This window comes from Malaclemys terrapin, chromosome 4 (assembly GCF_027887155.1).
Source record: "Malaclemys terrapin pileata isolate rMalTer1 chromosome 4, rMalTer1.hap1, whole genome shotgun sequence".
Classification (NCBI taxonomy): Eukaryota; Metazoa; Chordata; order Testudines; family Emydidae; genus Malaclemys; species Malaclemys terrapin.
The window spans coordinates 120,958,279-120,981,971 of record NC_071508.1 but is presented as its reverse complement, the minus strand read 5'-3'; the positions used below and the strand labels follow the sequence as shown (position 1 = coordinate 120,981,971).

At 38.3% G+C, this 23,693-nt stretch overlaps 1 protein-coding gene across 8 annotated transcripts in view; it reads left to right on the top strand.

Annotated features, from left to right (window-relative positions):
* The window catches only part of FOXN3 (forkhead box N3), a 301,624-nt gene that overhangs the window by 151,791 nt on the left and 126,140 nt on the right, over positions 1-23,693 (top strand). For all 8 annotated transcript variants that reach the window (XM_054025439.1, XM_054025442.1, XM_054025440.1 and 5 more), the window contains one exon: positions 15,574-15,710. In XM_054025439.1, the coding sequence (XP_053881414.1) occupies positions 15,574-15,710 (137 nt within the window). The remainder of the gene's footprint in view (positions 1-15,573; positions 15,711-23,693) is intronic.

The window sequence follows — 23,693 nt, the reverse complement described above, 5'->3', positions numbered from 1 at the left end:
TCAGTTATCCTAATAAAAGAATTGTAATGCAATCTCTTTATCATGAAAGTTGAATTTACAAATGTAGAATTATGTACAGAAAATAACTACATTCAAAAACAAAACAATGTAAAACTTTAGAGACTACGTGTCCACTCAGTCTTGCTTCTTGTTCAGAGAAACAAGTCTGTTTACATTTGCAGGAGATAATGCTGCCGGCTTCTTATTTACAATGTAACCTGAAAGTGAGAACAAGCGTTCACATGGCACTGTTGTAGCTGGCTTTGCAAGGTATTTACATGCCAGATATGCTAAACATTCGTATGCTCCATCTGGCATATAAATACTTTGCAATGCCAGCTACAAAAGTGCCATGCAAATGCCTGATCTCACTTTCAGGTGACGGAAGCCGGCAGCATTATCTCCCTCAAATGTAAACAAACTTGTTTGTCTTAGCGATTTGGCTGAACAGGAAGTAGGACCGAGTGGACTTTGTTTTGTTTTTGAGTGCAGTTATGTAACACAAAAAAATCTACAATTGTAAATTGCACTTTCATGATATAGAGATTGCACTACAATACTTACTTGTATGAGGTGAATTAAAATACGATTTCTTTTATCATTTTATAGTGTAAATATTTGTAATCAAAATAATATAAAGTGAGAACTGTACACTTTTTGTATTCTGTGGTGTAATTGAAATCAATATACTTGAAAATGTAGACAAACATCCAAAAATAATTAATAAATTTTAATTGGTATTCTGTTGTTTAACAGTGTGATTAAAACTGTGATTAATTCCGATTAATGTTTGTAATCACAATTTTTTGAGTTAATAGTGTGAGCTAACTGTGATTAATTGACAGCCCTACTTATAACTAAATAGCCTTTCCTTTCACTTAATTTTAATGAGGTGCCATCATGTTGGCTCTTTTTTTTCTTTCTTTCTTTTTCTTTTTCCCTAGTTGTCCTGTATTCTTCTCCACTACTTCATCTGAGTCCTTCATATTCCTGCAGCATTGATTCCATACTCTGGTAGCCTCCTGTTCAGTCCTATGCAAGATTTGCTTAGACTTGATGCTTTTCACTTCAAGCACCTGACACTCAAATTACATTACCTTTTGTTCTACAGCAGTCGTAAATTTTATAGCTCAAGGGATAACTGAGGTACTGAGTAGTGATCCAAGGGTGCACAGTCAGTGGTAGAGTCAAAAATGGAATCCAGGTCTTCTGACTTAGTATTGTCTAATGATTAGAATCGTGACTCATTGTACCAATGTTTGTTTTTTACTCACCCATCCGTTCTGTGAAACTCTTAAAAGTATTAGAAATGATGGGCATCTAGGAAAAAGCAAAGCATGACTGTGTATTACTATTAATGTGGTTGTTTTTACTCAGATCAAACTAAGTCTCTCTTTTCCTCCCCACCCCCAAAGATATTTGACTTGAGCTAACTTGGGGCTTGATTGTGTGCACTGCTCAGCATCTCACAGGATCATGCCCTTTATTTCAAACAATAAATGAACATGTGCTTGTGAATCAAGGGTCATGTTTAACCAGGCAGAAACCTTTTTTCACTCTGTCCTTGTAACTGAGATATGACATGCGAGTTTGCAGAGGAGGAATTCAGAATAGAAGAGGAAAAAAGTTGTTTTTAGTTTCATTTTTAAAAAGCAGATATTTCTTGTACTTGAATTTTCTGTGCATGTCAACCTGAGACAGAAACAGTGTAAAACTTTAATCTGAAGTTACAGGGGTTGTTTCTACAACTTCTGAGTTCAGAGGCTTGCTTTTTTGTGAGGGTTTATGAAAATTAAATGCTTACTGTGCAGTTGTTGCCATCATTAAAATCATTGTAAAGTGCTGTATTGTAACTCTAAAAATTACATATAGAATTTCAGCCCTATACATTAGAAACACATTAAGGGTGTGTAGAAAATTGACTCTGATTGTATGAGTAGCTATTTGTAATTTTTTTGTGAGATTACAGTGGATCTAAGGAATGTGTTTTATAATAATAGCAATTGTTGGCAATGGGTTTGCTTGTTTTTTTGTTTCCTTAAGAATTGCCTAGCAGTGTGTTTCTTTGGTAAACTAGCCTCAGACTACTCTAATGCTCTGTTTGTGTCTTTCTGCAGCTGCTTTCACTTTTTTTTTAAAAAATAATGCACGCACCTCAGCTGCACAGCTGTCATAGGACACTGATTGTTACCGTCACTACCAACCTGGTATTTTGTCCTACCTAGTTATTATCAACTACAGAAACAATTGTACACAAATGAGGCTAATCATTTATATGTTGGATTTCTGGTTTGGTAACTTAAAACATCAATGAATAAAGATAATTGACGAAGTTCCTCTAAATAGTGCTGACTGGTGAATCATTGCTAATGGTTAACAAATACTTGGGAAGATGCAGCCTCAGCTTATCCATTTGCCAAGTAGATAATTTATGGTTACAGATTTTCATAATGCACTCTTACTCCCTTTCAGTATCAATATGCTGTAGCTTGTTACCAAGTTCTTGTGTTTTTAATTTGCAGCTGCATAGATTCCCCTCCCCCCCCCAGGTTTACATGAAGACACTGGAACTCCTATCTAGTTCCCTTTCAGCAGCTGATGCTCAGCCATTAAGGTTAGATGGCGCTAAAGTGAGGGGGAGACTGCTGAATGGAAAGGAAAGCGCACTTTTCTCAGTGTCACTGTCTTTGAGAATGAATAGAACAGAGCCAACCTTTCAAAGTAGCGTTCGCACAAGTTCCCTTTGTATATGGAAAAGCCTCTCTGCCCTTGGCAACCCCTGGGTGCTGCAGTGCTGATTCAACAAGACATAAATGGTCACAGTAGGCTTGATTTGTTGAATTCTATGACTGTGAGCTGCTTATTTCCAGTAGTTCTTGCTACCAAGTTTGCAGATCTCCAGGAATAGTGACATATTTGATGAGGGAAGTGTAATCCATGCTGTATTGCAAAATGTACTTTAAAAAATTCCACTCCCCAGCATTCTCTGTTTTAGTGAAAATGAATCCATTATTTAAGCAAGTGCTTCTTCGCTCAAGTGCATTTCTGGGAGATTATTGCAAGGCTGAAGGCAAACTGCTCTTAAGCATTCAAGAAGTGCAGTTTCCTCCAAATTGCGGTACCTGAAATGTCTCTTGTTGCTCTTATGAAATAGGCGTTTTATAAAGTAGAGGAGGAGGAACTTGCATTTAGGAGGAATTATTTATATTGGCTTGCCTTCCTTGAGAACCAGCTCAAAAACACTGTTTTGAGTCTAGGTTTCTGAAATTGGTTCATAATTCAAATGATTACAATGCTAGGTGGTGAGTGAATGCTGGAATAATATGTTTGTTTGCAGCAAGTACTGCCTCTTAACATAGAACAGTACTTTCAGCTCAGTCATTTTTTTTGGAACCTATTAAGTTTATACTCTTCCTTACGGTGCAGGTGATGCAACCAATATCTCTAGAACAGCAAGGATTCAGCTCTGACCCTACTTTAAAGCTCAGTGAGTTGAACAGAATAGTCTGATGGTTTCATTTTTGCATGGCAAACCTGAATGTGCTCTCGGTACCAGACGAATAGCCAACATTTTCACAGCTGGATCCCTAATGTCAACGGGAGTTCCAGGTGGTTGGCATGTCTGAAAAGAAGGCTGCTTATTCTGCTGCCTAAATATGGATTTTGGTACTTAACTGCAGGCACCCAAGTTTGACTGTGTATCTGTGTCATCTAGCTCTTTGGATTTATTTTCACCTGGACAACTGCCTTATTAGGTCAAAGTGAAACATTGCAGCCCCTGGGAGCAAATGAGACATCCAGATGTGCCTGGTACAGCATGTGTCACCTAAAGGAGCTGTACAACATTCCAATGGGTAATTTATGGGCGTCATTACCAGAGGATTTTAGAACACTGGACAAGTGTAGCATCCGCTAATGATGCTGCAAAAAGTGCACCAGTTTTCACTGGTGCCATTTCTTGGAACTTCATTGTAAGTCTCATGTTATGATGTTTAATGTTTTTCTTCAAGTTCTGAGCTCTGGAGTAATGTGAATACACCAGAATGTGAGTGTTTTTTTTTTTTGTTTTTTTTTTTTTAAATGAAAGTCTAGGGTGCGGGTGAGAAGCTTGAAAATGGGAACTCCTAAAGTTCCACAAGCTGGAAGAGAAATAAAGAACTCTAATAGACTTGAAAAAAGTGTGTGTGTGTGTGTGTGTGTGTGGCTTATCTCATGATTTATTGGATGTATGTGTGAGCTGAGTGTGTGTATTGACTTATGATTTTTGAACCCTTGGGGCTGGCAATACTGAGTGTGACTTCTTCTTATAACATTCCCCCCAACCCACAATCTGTCTCTGTGTCCTCTTCAGGTTTTTGTAAGGACCCACAACTGACTCCCTTGGAAGTGGGGAGGGTGGGAGGATAAAGAAACTCCTCTCTTGACAGCTCAGTCCTCTGAAAATAGTGGAGTCTAAATAGCAATCTGTTAAGGAGTTCTGTTTGGGAACAGATCCCTAAAACCTGGATTGGGGCATGCTAGGCATCTGTCTATGGGTCTGTGACCTCTGCAACACCAGAGAAACCTAAGCGGTGGATGTGTTTTTTGAAGCTCTAATCCAGTGGTTTCAACCTTTTTTTCATTTGCGGAACCCATTTTGAATGGAGGTGTGGACCCTTTGGCAATCTTAAACATAGTCTGCAGATTCCTGGTTGAAAACCACTGTTCTGTGGTAATGACAACCTTTCGCAGGCCCCTTAGACATAGTCTTCGGACCCCCAAGAGTCCATGTACCATAGGTTGAAAACCACTCTAATCCATTCATTTGGCTGTAGCTGTGATCCTCCCAAGATTCAGGATCATGTAACAACTGCCCTTAAATAGCACTCTGCCTGTTCAAAAGCTATATGGGTACTAGATCCTCTCAAACCTCCCTGTGAGGTAGATATGGTATTAGCTCCATTTTACAGAGTGGAAGCTAAGGTAGAAAGGTATACGAACTTGCCCCAAGCCACACAGTGTATCAGTGGGAGGTAATGTTTAAGGTAGTTTGAAGACTTAAGTTGGTATACCTTTTTTACATTGAGGTGTCAGAAGCAGGTGAATGTTAGCATGAGGAGGAGTGGGAAGTGGGTTGTTTGGAAGTATACATTTTTACGGTCTTAGCATCTATAACTGCTTTAGGTGCAATCTCTTTTCTGGCTTCTCTGCTAGCCTCTGGGCCATTTGGAGGTCGTACATAAGTTGCATGTTGGTAAATCATTGGGAGTTTGTTACTATATGTATTTATACACTATACTATCATCATTATTTGATAGGAGGGTTGTGGGTTTTTGTTTTGTTTTGATACTTCCCACTGACTTCAGTGGGTAGTTTGACTTCGATTAATAGTAGGATGTGGCCAAAGGAGCATGGAAATTACATCAACTTAAACTAAACTTCTGAATTCTTATCCTATCCTCCTTTCTATGCTAGATACAAGGTAGGTCACTTGCTGCCAGTTACTCTGGCAATGGTGGGGATGGGGTGGCAAGTATCTGTACTAGCTAAATCTCTCTTCTTTCCCTTATTTTTCTCTCTCTCTCCTCCCAGCTACCCAGAGATGTGAACCTTGAACCTTCAACCTTCTAATCCAGTAAAATGCCTCTACTAGTTGATGTCCAGGAGAGGTGCTTTAGCTGGTAATGTAGCAGGTTCAATGTATTCTGAGCCATTTCCTAGCTATGGATGGCACTATCATTCGGGACAAAGCAGGACATTGCTGTGGTCTACCCCAGCCTCAAGCTCTCCAAAACTACCCTTAGTTCAGACTGGTCTTTGAGCGATAGAGAAGTTCAATCCTAATGCCATAATTTTAAGGTCTGACAACGTGGGACCTATCAGGCTTGAATCAAGTGATGAACTTTCTGGGAAGCAGGGAAATCTTTCCCCACCTCCACCCTCTAGTGGAATAAAGCTCCTAGATCAAATTCTGCTCCTACTCACGCTGCATAAGCTTTGTAGTTGCTCAGGTACCTTCCATGTTTATTGCCAAGGTAGGTGTAAATCTGGAGCACATCGATTGAAGTTACTGGAGTTACTCATGATTTAACACTATTGAGATTCTGGTTTCTAGCTCTGTTGGATCACAAGATGTCTACCCTTAAATTTGTTACCAGTCAAAGACCGAATAATGCCTGTCCTGGCTTTCACCACCATGTAACTCTGAGGGGAAATACCACTTTTTTGGGGGAGGAGGTCATAGAATCATAGAATATCAGGGTTGGAAGAGACCTCGGGAGGTCATCTAATCCAACCCCCTGCTCAAAGCAGGACCAATCCCCAACTAAATCATCCCAGCCAGGGCTTTGTCAAGCCTGACCTTAAAAACCTCTAAGGAAGGAGATTATACCACCTCCCTAGGTAACCCATTCCAGTGCTTCAGGAAAGAGGGAAAGAAAAGAGCATAATTTTATTTTTTTATTTTTAAAAGCAGAATATTTTATTTTTAAAGGCAACTATTTGAGCTATTTATCTCAGTGTGCCTATTTATCAGATGGCTGTGCAGTTTATTGTTGAGATATGAACCTTGTGTGTGTACACTTCCTATTTTAGTAACATGCTACATGATTTTTCTTGCATCACAAAATGATTTCATTCCTGCGCATCTCAATGCTTCACTTAATATACTCCACATTAACTGTGGGGTAGCTACTACTGCCCCCATAATATATCTGAAATAATACAAATAATGTTACTGAGACAAAGCTACTTTAAAAGAACATTATTAAGGTTGCAAAGTAAAGCACTCAAAAGTTAGGAAATGCCACAATTATGGATACTTGTGCAACTGTAATTTCCCTGTCTTTTGCCTCCTTATTTTGCCCCCCTTATACATTATGATACAGTCTTATTACATGATTACGTATTTATTGTTTCCATAGAACCCCTGTCTCATTCAGTGCACAGGCTGGACAGTGCTCACTGAATGACCTGCTATTTTGTTTTCTCCTTTTTGTTCAACCTGTAGCCCTGTGCCTTATTTATTGCACTCAATTCAAACCTTGCTCTGTAGACAGAATTATTAATTTCCTCAGATTTTCTATGGTTCCGATTACTAGCATATGAGTCCTTCACAAACATTAATAAATGTATCTTCACAGATACCTGTTAGGTGAAGGGGTGGTATTATCCACATTTTACACAGGAACAACTGAGGCAAAGAGAATGAGGTAAAAACTATTCACTGTATTTGGTTGCCCAATTTGAGACACCTAGGACTTGATGTTTTCAGAGTACTTAGCATTATATGGGACTTTGTATTTTCAAAGTACAGCTCCCATTGACTTCAGTTGTAAGTGTTCAGTACTTCTGCAGATCAGACTCCAGGGTCACAAGATGGATTCAGAAAATTAGGAATTCATAATTAATGCCCACTCTTGGAAAATTTGGTTTAAGGGACTTGACTAGTATCACATGAGAATTCTGTGGCAGAGGTATGTATTATTATCCAATTTTTCAGGGCAGTTTTAATCATGAGACCATCCTTTCTTTTCCTGCAATCCCCTGACTTATTCACTAATGCCTTCCAGTTTTCACAACAGATGAGGCAGATAGACAACAGCCTCATTCACTACTATACAACCTTAATTAATTCATCCCCAGAGCAGGTTCATCCTGTGCACTGAATAATGCAGAGTTCTTGTGGGGAAAAAAGTATGTGATCACTTAATAAGACTGTGTCATAACACACATGCACAAGGGGGCTGAATTAAGGTTGCACAGGCAACCTTAATCTGGCATTTTCTAATTTCTGTAGGCTTGACTAAGCCTTTGTGTGTAATTTCCTAGATTTTTTTTTTTAAATTAAAAAAAAAAAACATAGTAAAAACCCCCTGAAATTCCTTGATGTGGCATCATATTGACACCCACATGGGTCATCAACAGAGTTAGAACCTTTAGATCCACTGCCCAGACCTCTGCCACTTGAGTTTATGGAATAATTGATGGCAATAGGTTGTCCTTGTACTGTTGACCAGCACTAGAGGGGGTGGAGAGTGGGGATGATACAAGGTTTTCCAGTGGGTTCGCGTATATTTGTTGACAGCAGAAGAATGGTGAGACTTGGGAATTATAAATTCCACTCCAGGTTCTGAAGGGATGTGTGGTCTAGTGAGAACAGGTAAGAGTCTGTGCCCTACAAGCATGACCGCTTCTTCTCCATTCCTTCCATATTGGCCTTGTCTCAGCTTCTTTGCTCCTGGCTCCTCGTCTGATCTGTCTCCCCATTCCCCTTGGTTCCCAGTCCTAGTGTTTCTCCACAAACTTTTCATCCAGTCTCAGTCTCCCATGCCTCTCTCTGGCTCCTTGCTCAAGTCTTCCCCCATCCTTGACTTCTTGTCCCAGTCGCTTTGCCCAGCCAGTTTCAGTTTTTCCCCTTGACTCCAACATCATGTCAGATCTGTTTCCCATTGCCCCCGCACTGGTTCCTAACTCCAGTTCCCTCTCTTCCCTCCTGCCCAACCTCTGCCATTCTCATTAGACTCTTGGTCCTAATTCACTCCTTTCCCTCCTGCTGGTCTGGCTTTTGTCTAACTCTGCTCTCAAATCATACAGCTTCCTCCTTCAGGGTGCCAACAGGCAAGTCACTGACCGCACAGGAGAGAGAGTCTTCTCTGGAGTGACTGGCCCCGCCCTATCCTGACCCAGAGCAGCTATTACAGGGAAAGTCAGGCTTCACCCCATAACCCTAGGATGGAAGAAGCATGCAGTCACTCTGTGCAGATAGTACATGTACAGTTTGGTTAGCACATGGAGCTGTCAGAAGCTTGAGCATGCTTAGTGAGGATCTGCTAAAATCTAAGAAGTCTCTACTGAGCATGTGTGAACTGAGGTGTGGTTTGTTTGTTTATTTTATTTTAAGGTCTATAATTTGGCCAAAATTGGGTACTGCAAAAGGCATGTTCCTGATGCAAAGGCTACCCCTTCCAAATTTCAAGTCCTGCTCCAAAGCATAGGAGTGCTAGAGCTGTTCATAGAAAAGGTACCCAGAATATTTTAAAATGGGAAAAACATTTCTTTCCCTTGCCCCATTATTAGAAATGGCTCTCCATTTTGGTTGAAGGTTTATTTTTATTTTTTTATTTTTTTTTAATCTGCCTCGCCGATAACCAGCATGTAAAATTTCAGCCCCAAAGCAACTCAATATAGGGTCTTAAAATGGGAAGTGTCAGGCAGCCTTAATAATAGGTGGCAGTATCAGCCCTACTTATAATATATAATAAAAAAGTGAGAAGCAGCAGTTTTGTAATCCAAAGGGCAAAGATGCCCACTCCTTTTTATTGTGGGATTTATTGCTCACTATGAATACAAAGAGTAGGGCCATCAAAAACTAAATCATGTTTTCATACTTTCTACATTTCCTAAAAAAGAAATTCCAATAAATGTATATATATGCTATGTTAGATGTGGCCTGTTAAATTTTAAATAGGGGTGAGGAATCGTCCCCCTGCCCCTCTCCTTTGAATCTTGTGAGAGAAGATTCATAATGCCTTATTTAAAAAAAAAACTTTACATATATTTGTTACATACATCTCACACATGAATGCTATGTTTTTTGACAGAATGGAGGCATGAAGTATGTCATATTATTGAAAACTTTATAGCCTTTTTAATATTTATCACTTCAGTGTAAATCAGTATTGGTCACTAGCAAATTATAACTTACTAGAAATATATTAAAAGGGAGAGAACCATTCTAAAGATTATATTCTCCCCTGGTCATGGTAGAGGAGACATTCAATAATATTGAGTCCTTTTGCACCTAACCTTTAAATTCTTCTGTAAAACAATAACCTGTGAAAAACAGGAATGGATAAGATTTCTAGCCTTGAGAGGACGCATTGTTAGGGAGTTTGAAACATTCCACTGCTAAGATTATCAGGGAGTTGTTATCCACTCCTTAGTCATTTGTTTCCTAGGAGACAAATGTAATCCAAGCATTTCTCCCCCCCATCCCCCTTGTCTTTTTTGATTGGAGACACTATTGACTTCTGACACTGGAGGAGTTGGTGGAGCAGCACACCAAATGTCATAAGATGGAAATTAATTACTAAATGATTGGTCATAATTCCACTGACTTGCTTTCTGATGGAAAACTAGTCCTTCAGCTATACAGCCAGTTAAGAAGCTCTTCACTCTCTGATTGTCAAGAAGGATATTCTTAACCAAATGTTGCTTCATTTTTTTTTAATACACACCCTATTTCTGCTGTGACTATGCTGTTACTAAAAAAAACCAAAGACATACATTTAAAATGAGATACAGATGCTAAAAGTTTATTTGCTAAATTGCAAACTCAGATTCAGTGACGATTTCAAGAAAAACTCTTCAGTCAGTATTTCCTTTTCATGTAGGATCAACCTAACTTGTCTCTTACAGATCTTCCCTCCTTCACCTCCCCCGTTGGTGCAATTCCTTAATTGGAATTATTCCTCATCTACACAGATGTAAATGAGAGCATCAATGGACCCAATATATATAATGTACAAAACTTCTTTCTTATTGGTTATTTTATGAGAGACCTAATCCTATAGGATTCTCAACTCCCATTAACTTTGGAAGTTATGGATGCACAGTAAGTAACAGGAGGTACTTGGCAGCTTGTACCTTTTTAAAAAAAATTTCTGTGCTGTTTGGTTTAAAATCAGAATATGTATAAACAGTATTTGAAAGTTACTACTATTACTAATTTTTCCTCCCAAATGGACAAATATCATGAATATGGGATATTCTTTTCCTTAGATTTACTCCCTTAAAACACTTCCTTCTCCTTGGTGTTTATGCTGTTCAGATAAAACCGCACATGTTTCTCATAGCATAAATCCTCTTGCCCCCTTCCCATTCGCTGACATCTTGAGGTGTCCAGAACTGTCTGCAGCTTTTGGGGCGTGACCAGTTTTGTACAGACAGGGACAATTGGCTTCCTGTTCTTCGGGGCAGACTGCATATGCAGGCCATTTTTTCTCTTTTTCACATGTGTGTCAGTGACTACATTCTGAAGTGATTGGCTGTATAAATACCTAGGTATCTTTGCTATCAACCTACCTTAGGGGTCTCTCTCGATATTTACTTCTTCTAAGGTATTGAATATTTGTGTTTTTTCAGGTTGTATTTTTTGTTGTACATTTCCAGGATTAATCTCATTTTACTGCTTGTCCCTGGTCTTAATGTGTTTAGGTCCCATTGTATTTCTGTCTCCTCTTTGTGAACCCAGTCTTTTTAAGAGGCCAAGCTCTCTCAACTGCCGCTTACTACTGCATGTCAGGGAATACTCACCACCTTATAGGGCCAGATCCTTGTGTTTGCAACACCTTCCAGTTCAGTATAATTAGTTGGTTTACTGTTTGCTGTTAGATGCTTTGTATCTGATGAAAACACAGGCATCCAAGTTCTAATTTAACCACCTTGTAGAGGAGTCTGCTAGAAGCTACATACTAAAGCTCACAACAGGGTAATCCGCATTAACATTTTTTCATTGATATATTAAGTGTAATTACTCTCGTGATAAGAAACTCATATTTGCAATCCTTGGTGCATCTCTGCACAAACAAATTTTCAAGTAAACCTATCTCTGTTTTGAACTGATGTTTGACATCTGGTATAATGTTTGAAGACTGAACGCAAAATGTCAGTTACCAATTCGGATGCTGCTAAAAAGCACAGCTAATTTCACTGAACCCTGAATCTCAAGCTCACTGGGGTAGTCTGATGTATCACAGCATTTTTTGAATACTTCATATGCAATAATTTTCAGTACATAAGTGAAGTCTAGTCTCTTTTTGGTAGACCAAAAGCTGCGTATGTGTATATAAACAAAAATAAATAATGGCATAGAGAATATAAATAGTGTAGGTAATTGTATAATAGGCACATAAATATACTAAAGTAATGTTAAAAGGATCTCTTGAAGCTTGATGGCCCTTAAATATAACTTTCAAAAGGTTGTTCCATCTTCTGGATACTAAGGATTACAGCAAGTTTTTCCCTATAAAAATGCTCTCTGCTTTGTTCATTTTTCTTAAAGGACTATATTAACATCTTTCTCACTCTACCTAGTGGGTAGAGGACAGGACTGGGACTCAGGAAAACTGGGTTCTGTTCCAGGCTCTGCCACCGGTCTGGTCGGTGACCTTGGACAAGTCACTGTCCCACTCTGTGCTATCCCTATTTGTAAAATGGGAATAATGGTATTGACCTTTTGTAAAGCGCTGGAAGATGTATAACTGAAAAATGCTACATAAGAGCTGGGTATCATAATATAGCTATACTGACTTAAAATACTTTGAAATGATTTTGGTATATAGAATTGCTAACTGAATGAAATAAAAGGGCTTGTAAATAGACGGACGCAAATTAGTTAGGCTTTTAGTTTTGGACTCTGAAGCAGCCATTGTGTTAAACTCTCTGAACATGGAAACATCAGGCCATTCCATTGCCACTGCTGGAATATTGTTGATACATGGGGTACAACATGTACAATCTAAGACAGAAGTCTCCAAACTGTGGGGGGTGCCCCCCTAGAGGGGCACAGAGGAAAATTCTGGGAGGCGCAGCTGAGGACCCAGCCAGTCTCCATACAGGGTGGGGATGGAGTGCCACCCAGCTCTGCTCCTGGCCCTGGCCCCGGCTCCGGCTGCCAGCTCCGTGTCCGGGGCCCCGTTCCTGGCTCCATGGCTGGGGCCCTGGCCCCCAGCCTCAGCTCCACTCCTGGCCCTGGCCCCACCCACAGCTGTGGCCCCAGCCGCTGCCCCCTTACCCCTGTCCGCATTCCCCCTCCCGGAGCCATGGCCCGGCTCCTGGCCCCAGCTTGAGGGGGAGTAAAGAGGGGGGCGTGAGGTAAAAAGTTTGGGGACCACTGAGCTAAGATCATCCTGGAAAGCCTATCAAGCATAGGGTCACAAGGATTCTTCCTAACTTGGGGTAAAAGTGAGAAATACCCCTTATGTAGGATCAACAGAATGGTAGGCCCTGTTCAGACATAATCCAGGGAGCCTTACTTCACTTAAGACAACATATAGGCAAACAAATAGGATGTAAAACGCAACAAGATTGAGGCAGTATGCTTGAACACCCATACGTGTGTCTACAGCTGTATCTATTTTGCAAGCTTAAGGGATGGATCCCACAATGAGCTCCAGGAAGGCAGATGACTGCTCTCAGATGGGAATCAATTGAAGTGAGTGGGGCTTTGTGAAGGCTCAAGAATCTACTCCAGGGGTCGGCAACCTTTCAGAAGTGGTGTGCCGAGTCTTCATTTATTCACTCTAATTTAAGGTTCTGCGTGCCAGTCATACATTTTAACATTTTTAGAAGGTCTCTTTCTATAAGTCTATAATATATAACTAAACTATTGTTGTATGTAAAGTAAATAAGGTTTTTAAAATGTTTAAGAAGCTTCATTTAAAATTAAATTAAAATGCAGAGCCCCCTGGACCAGTGGCCAGGACCCGGGCAGTGTGAGTGCCACTGAAAATCAGCTCGCGTGCCGCCTTCGGCATGCGTGCCATAGGTTGCCTATCCCTGATCTACTCAAACAGATCCAGATGCAGGAATAGGGTTGGGTGATTGTGAGTTTGGAGGAAGGTTTGTAAGAATCTTGTATATTGTGTAAAGAATCTTGAAGTATCTTTGTAGGATAAGGCCACACTTTGAAAGTTACAGAGGGTCCTGTGGCACCTTTGAGACTAACAGAAGTATCGGGAGCATAAGCTTTCGTGGGTAAGAACCTCACTTCTTCAGATGCAAGACTTGCACCTGAAGAAGTGAGGTTCTTACCCACGAAAGCTTATGCTCCCAATACTTCTGTTAGTCTCAAAGGTGCCACAGGACCCTCTGTTGCTTTTTACAGATTCAGACTAACACGGCTACCCCTCTGATACTTTGAAAGTTGATGATGTTCCACAAACATGACAGAGTTTCCAAAAGCAAAAGTGTGGTGTGTCCCCCCAGCTTTAGTTATGTACTAATTTCAGAGTGATGATTTTTTTTTAACTCCACTGCGTACACATCATAACATATAGTTTAATATACCGATGATCTTACTTTACTAAAGTAAAGGCTTGGAAGGATTAGTTTTTTGTCGCTAAATGTTAGTGAACATCAATTTCACTGTAGACACACAAACCGACAAGAAAATATTTCCATCTGTGATCATCAAAATTTACAGATAGGCAAAGCAAGAAGCATTTTTCTTTAGAACTTATTAGAGTTTGATTTAAGGATATTTTACTTCATATATTTTGACACGATGTTGACAACTTGTGTTTTACCCGTTATGGAGCTTTAACTTTTTGAATTTCAGCATCTACTGTCCTTATATAATTATTGTCTAGTCCCCCCAATGATGAAAATACAAATAAAAGCTTAAAACCAATAATTAGCACAGCTGTGAAAAATTAAATTGATTAAAATAGAAAAAATGGTTAAACGAACATTGATATTTGTTGAAATTATTAAAAAAACAAAAAATAGAATTCTGCCAAACCTAGATATAGTACTGAGAAAGAGTAAGTGTCAAGAGGTTGTAGTGTAACTTGACTTTTTCCAGAAGGGGGTAAAACAGCTAACGTTTATCCAAAAATCTTACCAAAATGACTTCAGTATGGTAGGCTACTTGAAAGCCCGCAACCTCTGTAGCAATAAGTAAGTAGAATAGCTGTTTATTTTACAGACCTACCTATCTTGTTTTGAACACTTTTAGTGAAAAAAATAGCATTCTATTCTGTGTCTGAACTGACATTTTTCTAAGTCCATTAAGGACACGCTTTACATCTTTTTAAAGAGTTCAAACCGAACAATTCAGAATATCTGCACTCTGACCTCTGATTGTACTGATACAAGGATTGCTTTGATCTACAGAATAAATATTGAATTTTGGTGTAGGCTTCCCCATCACAGACTGACTGCTAGAGTTTTCAGTGTGTCCAGAAAGGTTAATTAAAGTTAACCAATCAAAATTCCTCAATAGTCTTAAATGACTTAAACTCTGATTATATTGGATTTTTTTTGTTTTCTCAGAAAAAAAGTGTATGGATTAATTTGCTTTTGTAGTAGAATTGCACGGATGTCATGTGGCTGAAGGATTAAGTCCTTTTATTTTTAAAACAGTTGCTAGGGTGTTTTAAACCCTTCCTTTTTATCCCTGTTTCCTGTTTTTTTTTTTGTTTGTTTGTTTGTTTTACAACAGCAAAACAAAAAAATAACATTTTATTCACTTTTAAAGGGGAATCTATTTGTCTTCAAAGTTGACATGGAAAAATAAGAAATTGTAGTTCTTCTTCTAGTTTGGAGTCAGAGGGAAATTTCCAGATATTATTGAGCATTAGGAATGTAAACAGTGATAATAGTTTGGGGTTTTTTCCTTGAAAGCCTTATTTTAAATAAAATTGAAATATTTCATTATTGGAGTAATAATCTCTGGCAAACAAACGCTGTTCATTTCTGTCAAGAAGCAAAAAGAAATCCATTGTTTTCCCTGCGAAAGTATTGCTTGTACATGCGGCTATGCAACTAGATCATGTTTATCTTTTTTTTTTTTACTCTTTCTCTTTGCAGAGTATTGGAAAAGGGTCCTTGTGGTGTATAGACCCAGAATATAGACAAAATCTCATTCAGGCTTTGAAAAAGACACCCTATCATCCATATTCACATGTGTTCAATACACCTCCCACATCTCCTCAGGCATATCAAAGGTAAGAAAACTTGAACATCTTTTGTAACGACTATTATTTCTATTGAGCTGTACTTCTTGGATAAGACAGTAAACATAACTAATCACAATAGTTATGACAAAATGGTAGTGAACAAAATATTGAAGTATAATGGTCAAATCCTTTACTTAATCTACATTATTCCTTACCCTCTTGATCTCTTGGATGATGGCAACATGTTGATCCTAGTAAATCCATAGACTGGAAGAAGTAGTGTTTCCATGGCTAATTTATAACATTTCTTAGCAAAAGCAAAATTTAAAATGAACACATGCAAAAGCAAATGGGAAGCTTTAAAATATCAGTTTGTCCTGTTTCAGTAGATAAAAATATCTGACTCTAGCAAGCAGGGTGCTAGTGAATTATTTTTCTCTTGAGCTTGATTGAGTAGTCTTTTAAGACTGTGTTATCAATGCAACTGTCAAGTCTCCATGTAAACCCTACATCTGGTGATTTAAAACTCTTTTTGTTGTGGTTACTACGTGCTCTGTAGGTGAGTGCGTGTGCTTGCATTTATCTCAAAGCTGTGCAGTGGAGAACAATAGGGGCTTTCATTCTCACATAGTAATGAAATAGGTGTGTTTATCTGACCATTGCTTAGAAGTGAAGTGTTAGCTGCTAGGAGAGAGCATTTAAGATTGTGACCCACAAAGGAGAGAAGTAAATATCTGGTTCTCAATAGATCTGCTTCCTTTTAACTGCTAATATAGAATCTACATTTTAAAATGTTCTAGCAAATCTTGGTTTGATCAGAAATACCTTTTTGTCACTCAGACCTCGTGAAATGCATGTATTAAACCCCATAAAATCAACAGGTATTTTTGTCTGACTTTAGAAGAATGCCTGCTACTAGCCCTCTGGATTAATGAGTGATTTTGATGGTTTTTGTCTTTTCAGCATACTCTTTTAAAAATATGAGTCTAATATTTGTCCTGCAAGGAGGTGGCGATGCACAAAATGATTTCTTTCAAGTAACGTTAATGAAGTTCTTGTGCATCTCTGCTGAGCAGTGCATTCCATCACATGGCCGGACAATCAATCTTCACTCAGAGATTGGGAGGAACAGCTGGGCTTTCGCAGGAGACTGCTGTATGTCTGCCCTTGCTAGGCGATTAGCGTGATGGTAACCATAGTAACTAGAATGTCTCCATAGCAACGCATAGCTGAGACAGGTGCAGTTGCATCACAAGGCTGTTTGTTGCCTGGCAAAAGGACAGGCCATTAGTACTCAGATATACACTGTTGCCTTGGTAACATAACCCTGCATAGCAACTACAGTTGGTTTAAAACTTTTTTTTTTTTAAATAAATGACATTGTACCTGTTTTTGTCTGTTTTCATATAAATCAACAGAATCATGCTATATGAGCTGACAGCTTGAGGTCATGTACCTTTAGGAGATCAAATATAATGTGGGATTTTCTAAAGCAGTGGAGTAAAAATGGTAAAACTGCAGTGGAGGACCCAGTGCTTGTTAGAGTAACTTAAGGTTAACATTGGAGCTGTAAGTATCTTTTCTGCATTCACATACCACCCTCACCGTGAAAGAGGTTTTTCACTTTTCCTATGTCCCCTTGACCTTTTATCAAAAGCATCCACCATCCTATATACTCTCAGATAGTTAAATAATTTGGATGGTTACATTAGAATGGCAGTTAAATAAATATTCAAATAAGCTTTCTTTATAGACCCGAGAAGACTAATGACTTCATTAATGTATTTGTAAGTAGCAGAAACAGAGGGTAATCTATGCAGACGTGTTAAACATTTAAATAAGATTCTATGGAAAAGTAAAATTTTAATGCATAGAATTCTTCATCCAATGCAGTTGTAGAATCGGAGGGAGCTTGTTGAGTCATGTTAATCCCATTGGCAGAGAATGCTGTTTGCAATAGTTTGACAGGTTTTTCAGAAAGTGCTAATTATCAATTTGCAGAGCGCTACTCCAGAAAGGTTTTATTCTCCCCAATGCAGACTTTCTCAGAAATAAGACATTTGCAGTTTAAAGTTATTGTTTTTCTTGATTGAAAATCATTTTATGCACAAATATTTGAACTTCAGTATGACCCCCTCCTCAATATAACTGAAATCATAATATGTATATCTAGGTCTTATTAAAGTCAGTCTTCCCTTCAAATCTATGGGGCAGATCCCCAGGTGTATTGACAGCTTTATGCTGCTCCACTGGTATATGTTGGCTGCTGGAGCTGACTAAGAGCTTGTCTAGATTATGAAAATTTGCACCCGTTTGACTATGCTACTGTAGCTACACCAGTGCAATTTTCCCTCCTTTAGACAAGTCCTAACTTGTTCATAAAAGAATCTCCACAATCATAAAGGTAATCCTGCACTGGTGTACAGCTAATCCAAGGGTTGTATAGCACGCACCTTGCTTGCTGCCAGGGTAGCAGGTACAGGGGTGTGATTATTAGAAAGGGAATGTGGTTAGGATCCCTCTACACTATGCAAACCTGTACATGCTCTTCTGTCACTTGGTCTGAGGCAAGCCATTCTGACCTGTAACAAACAGCATGCTGCTAAATAAGCGTACAGATCAGCACCAGGATCAGGGCAAGAAAGTTGTGCTCCACACCTTTACTTTGTGCCTTTTTTTTTTTTTTTTTGGTGACAATACACAAGAATTTGGCCGTATATCTGCCGTGTGTGTGTGTGTGTGAGAGAGAGAGAGAGAAAACACTTTTAGAATTTACTTTGAGAGCATGATTTCTTCTGTTGATGTTAGTTTATATCTGGATCAACTTTCCAAGTTGATATGCTAAATGGGCATGGTGGGGGGGAGCGGGTGAAGAAGGATTATAATATTACCGTATGTTAAGATCCAACAACTCAAAGGAAAACTTTCTTTCCTTTTGAAAACAATGAATTTAAAGCTTTTACAGTTCATGTGCTGTTGACCCTTTTACTACAGCATTAGGTTCTCCTGGTTTCATCTTATTAAGGCTGCATTATAAACAAATAATGTACTTCAATATGGTGTAAAAGCCTTTCAAAGAAAGAAGCGCTTCACCTCCCATTTCCCCCATTGAAATATCCAAACCTTCTCATTGTTCTTTTTAGCAGTGAAGTACTTCAATAGTTAAACTACCTCAAGGCTTAAGAAGAACTTAATCTTTTTGTGGTCTCTTAAAATGTTTACCACATTTATTACCACTCTTGTATTGTGAATTTGTTATGACATTATGATTTAAGGACAATACGAGGCTGAACTAGGGCATCATTGTATGCTGAATTAGTTTAACCATATACTGGTAATCACATAATTCTAGTCAAAATAGGAGATTGTTAACTACATTAGCTGTGTATGTATATGAAGTTTGAATATTCATTGTACAGCTAAAACATTTAGATGTGCGGGGGGGAGAAAATCTTGCATAAAGCTTTAGACTTGCGAGAAATCTTTTAAAAAGCTATCGATCGTCATCTGCAACATCACTTGACCAAAGTGGAACCTTGGAAAATTAGCAAAGGCCACATGTGGCCAAGGTCCATGGCAGCCTATAAACTTTGGGTGACTGCAGCCCACAATAAAGAGAAATTATGCTGCCTGAAATTAATAAAATACATCTGGAATGATTTAATTAACCTATATTAAAATGCCATGTGGGGGGTGGATTAATAGAAGGAATTACAAGTTTTATAAGTGTCAGTTGGCAAGATCCTACAGAGGCACATTGACCCACTGCCTGTCTCTTTTGGACGTTGCAAAGGAACAAATATATGACAGACCATTTGGTATCTCCATAAGAGGCTTGGAGACAAGTAGAGCAGGGAGATTCACTATCTATACTTGGGGTGGAGGGAATGCGTCATAACACATCTTCAGCCAGAAGCTTATTCAACACCACATAAATCTGTGAAATATTCTTCTAAAGAGAACCTAGTCATTTTAAGAGCTGACTTTGTTTTGCAATAGAATGTCCTGTGTTAAAGTTGTGGTACATAATACTATCTAGTACAGGAGCTATAAAGTGAACCCACACAGTTAGATGACTGGCTCAGTGTTAAAACAATATCATCCAGGATGAGAAAAATGGCCTAAGCCATGAAGTTTGAAGCAAAATTTCTATAAAGTTTTGGGCTTTTTGGATCCAGTGTTACGGTGGGCATCCATCAATATATGCAGATGACGTTAATGCAGGTAACAGCTATAATGTCTGTCCATCCCAGGGAAACTAGAGCCCACAGTGTTCTGAAATGGCACTGCTTCTTTCAAGATGGTAAGCCAAAAAAGTAGAATATGATGATGCTAAACATTTCATTTGAATATGCTTACTTAGGTTAAAAAAAATACCCCCACAACCTTCTATTTAATTTTTTCTCATTTAAACTTTTGACTAAAATATCAAAGCATCTGAGATAAATTGGAAGGTCAAATTTGAAAAGTACATGTTCTAAAGAAAAGCTTCAAATTATTAAATTACTAAATAAATTGTTTAATAACTTAAGTTTAATCAATTTGTAGGCACCTAGAGAATAGTAGGATTTTAAGGAATAGTCAGCATGGATTTGTCAAGAACAAATCATGTCAAAGCAATCTAATTTCCTTCTTTGACAGGATTACTGGCCTAGTGGATAGCGGGGAAGCAGTAGGCCTGACATATCTTGATTTTTATTAAGGCTTTTGATGCAGTCCTACATGACATTTTCATAAGCAAACTAAGGAAATATGGTCTAGATGGAATTTCTGTAAAGCGGGTGCAAGACTGGTTGAAAAACTATATACTCAGAGTAGTTATCAATAGTTGGCTATCAAACTGGGAAGGCGAATCTAGTGGGATCCTTCAGGAGTCAGTCCTGGGTCTGGTGCTGTTTGCTGTTTTCATTAATGACTTGGATAAATGAGTGGAGAGTACGCTTATAAAATTTGTGGAGGACACCAAGCTGAAGGGGGTTTCAAGCACTTTGGTAGACAGGATTAGAATTAAAAATGATCTTGACAAATTGGAGAATTGGTCTCAAATCAACAAGATTAAATTCAGTAAAGACAAGTGCAAAGTGCTACACTTAGGAAGCAAAAATCAAGTGCACAACTCAGTCCAAAAAAGGCTAATGTTCTGAGATGTGTTTGCAGGAGTGTCATATGTAAGACACAGGAGGTAAATGCCCATTGTACTCCGCACTCGTGAGGCCTCGGCTGGGATACTGTATCCAGTTCAGGAAAGCAGTGAATAAGAATCCAGAAGAGAGCAACAACGCTAAAAGGTATAGAAAACCTGACCTATGAGGAAAGGTTTTTATAAAAAAAAAAAAAAAAAAAAAAAAAAAGTGAGGAAAAAACCCTTGAAGAGGGGACCTGATAAATCTTCACATATGTGCAGGGCTGTTATAAAGAGGGCAGTGATCAATTATTCTCCGTGTCCACTGAAGGCAGGACAAGAAGTAATGGTTTTCATCTGCAGTGAGGGAGATTTGGGTTAGATACTACGACAAACTTTCTAACTATAAGAGCATTTAAAATCTGGAATATAATTCCAATGGAGGTTGTAGAATCCCCATCACTGGAGGTTTTTAAGAACAGGTTGGATAAAGACCTGGCATAGATGGTCTGGGTTTATTTGGTCCTGCTTTAGCGCAGGGGTCTGGACTTGATGACATCCCAGGGTTCCTTTCAGCCCTACATTTCTATGAGTCTATGATTCTCGCCTATGTGTTGGGGAGTTTACTTTAGTCTAAGGTTTAAAATCTGTTACCTTTTAATATATTTAAAGTTTTTGTGACAGTAGCAACCCTGAATATATTTTTATAGACACAAACTCTGTTAACAGTAGTTGCTGTAAGTATATGCTCTGATATTTCATCATCATCATTGTGTATGTTGCTACTTCTGTCTTCGTTCTCTGTAGTGAACTATAGGTGTGATTACTGCTTCTGTTAATGCTTTGAGTAAATCTGCGGTGGATTTTTTTTTTTTCTTGAGTGTGTTGTATCAGGTCAGCTCTCAGTTATTCTTGGAGTATTAACTAAATATGTTTTTCTAAAACTAATACACACTTTATATAAAAAAGAATAAAGGTAAAGATTCTCTGTAAGATGAGGTCCATCCTTTTAGAAGAGATGGATATAGCACTATAAGGTTTATGTAGTCACAGAAAACAGAGTATAAGACTTGTGGGATAAGAAGTAACTTTAAAAAAAAATTCATTACAATCTGCCTAGTGACTCATACTAATTTGTATTTGCTAAATTGGTGGCAAATGTTGGTGCATCCTCTTCTAAGCTGCTGTGTGACAAGTGGGGAAAATTCTTCAAATATACGGATAGACTGTGTTACTTCGAACAAGGCTTTTGCACTCCCACACTCTACCTGTACCATGACTGATGGATAGTCTTCATCTGTTTAAAGGGATTCTGATGTGAAAAATAATTATGTAAAATCGCTCCACCTTTCCTACAGAGCTGCTCTCTGCTGACTTTGTTGACTGGGGCTCCAATACCTGCTAAGACTTTTATACATATACTTGACTTTAGGTGCTGACTAGTCCCATTGACTTCAGTATATTTATCAAAAGTATATCCTTGAATGAAGTGTTTAATTCAACTGCACTAATCAGGGACCTGAGAAATTTAAAATTTTGCGTGTTAGTGTTTGTTTTTTGTTTTTTTGTTTAAAAAAAAATTGTTTTCCTCCTATTGCTATTTACTTCTCTGAAAAATGTAACAAACAACTTTAGAATTTGTAATCTCTCCTCCAGTAGGTGTCTTTTAATATTGATGTTTCTGATTAAAATGGCTTGGCTCTGCAAATACTGCTATTTTAACAAATAATTTGCTTTGAGTGCAAGTATTTTACAAATAGCAAGTAATAATCCAAGTACAAAGGATCACTTTCACTGCAACTAACAATACGTTTGGAGCTCATTGTATTAAAAACACTCAGTGAGGGGTGTGCGGCCTGAAAGGAGTACATTGTCTAATATCCATTTGGGGAGAGGTTGACTGTTATAAGCATATGATTAAGAGAAGCCAGGATTTTTTCTGATGCCATGTGTTGTGTTTAAAGTTTTTCCTCAGCAAATAATTATAATTTAGTGTCAATATTCTCCTATATAAACATCCCTTCCTTTACTTAATGAACAAACTGACCACAGCATGCTAGTGTTCACTCGTAAAAGCAGGTACTATTTCATTTAATATACAACATATTGTGGGTTGCTGGGTGATCAAACAAAGTGGCAACTGGTCAGAGTGCTAAATATACAGATGCTTAATTTTCCAGCTTTTATAACAAAACTAAAGCTTGTTTTAACTTATATTGAGCATGTTAATATAGATACGGTTACAGTTCCTGGATTTTAATAAAATAATTAGCTAGCAAGACCCACATCACTTGAGCCCCCGTGGTGAACAGCTAGTGGCTGTTAGTGTATCTTTATATTGCTAGTTCATTTGAACTTAAAAATAATAAACTATATAAAGTCTCCACATTATACTCTAGGCAAATACATGCAACCTTGTGTTCCTATTGCTGTCAGTCTTATCTCTCTCCAGTAGTATTGTACGCTTACCTATTGTCTTATTCTTGTTGAGATGGAAAGATTGCCCTTGTCCAAAGAGTTTACTACATCTTATGTATGTATAGTGCTTAGCACAATGGGCCCCTGGGACTGATTTGGGACTGTCAGGGCACTGCTATAATAATAGCTGAATGTTACAACTGTAGTAAGAAAAATAGAGCAATTGCTTATCCCTAGACTGTGAACATTGCATCATGGAAGAATAACTTTGGATGTTGCCAAAACAATTGTAACAAACTCAGAAGGGTTACTCTATTACAGTCACTCTCAACTTTTCCAGACTACTGTACCCCTTTCAGGAGTCTTATTTGTCTTGCATAGCTCCAAGTTTCATCTCACTTAAAAATTACTTGCTTACAAAATCAGACATAAAAATATACATGTCACAGCACACTATTACTGACAAATTACTTAGTTTCTCATTTTTATCA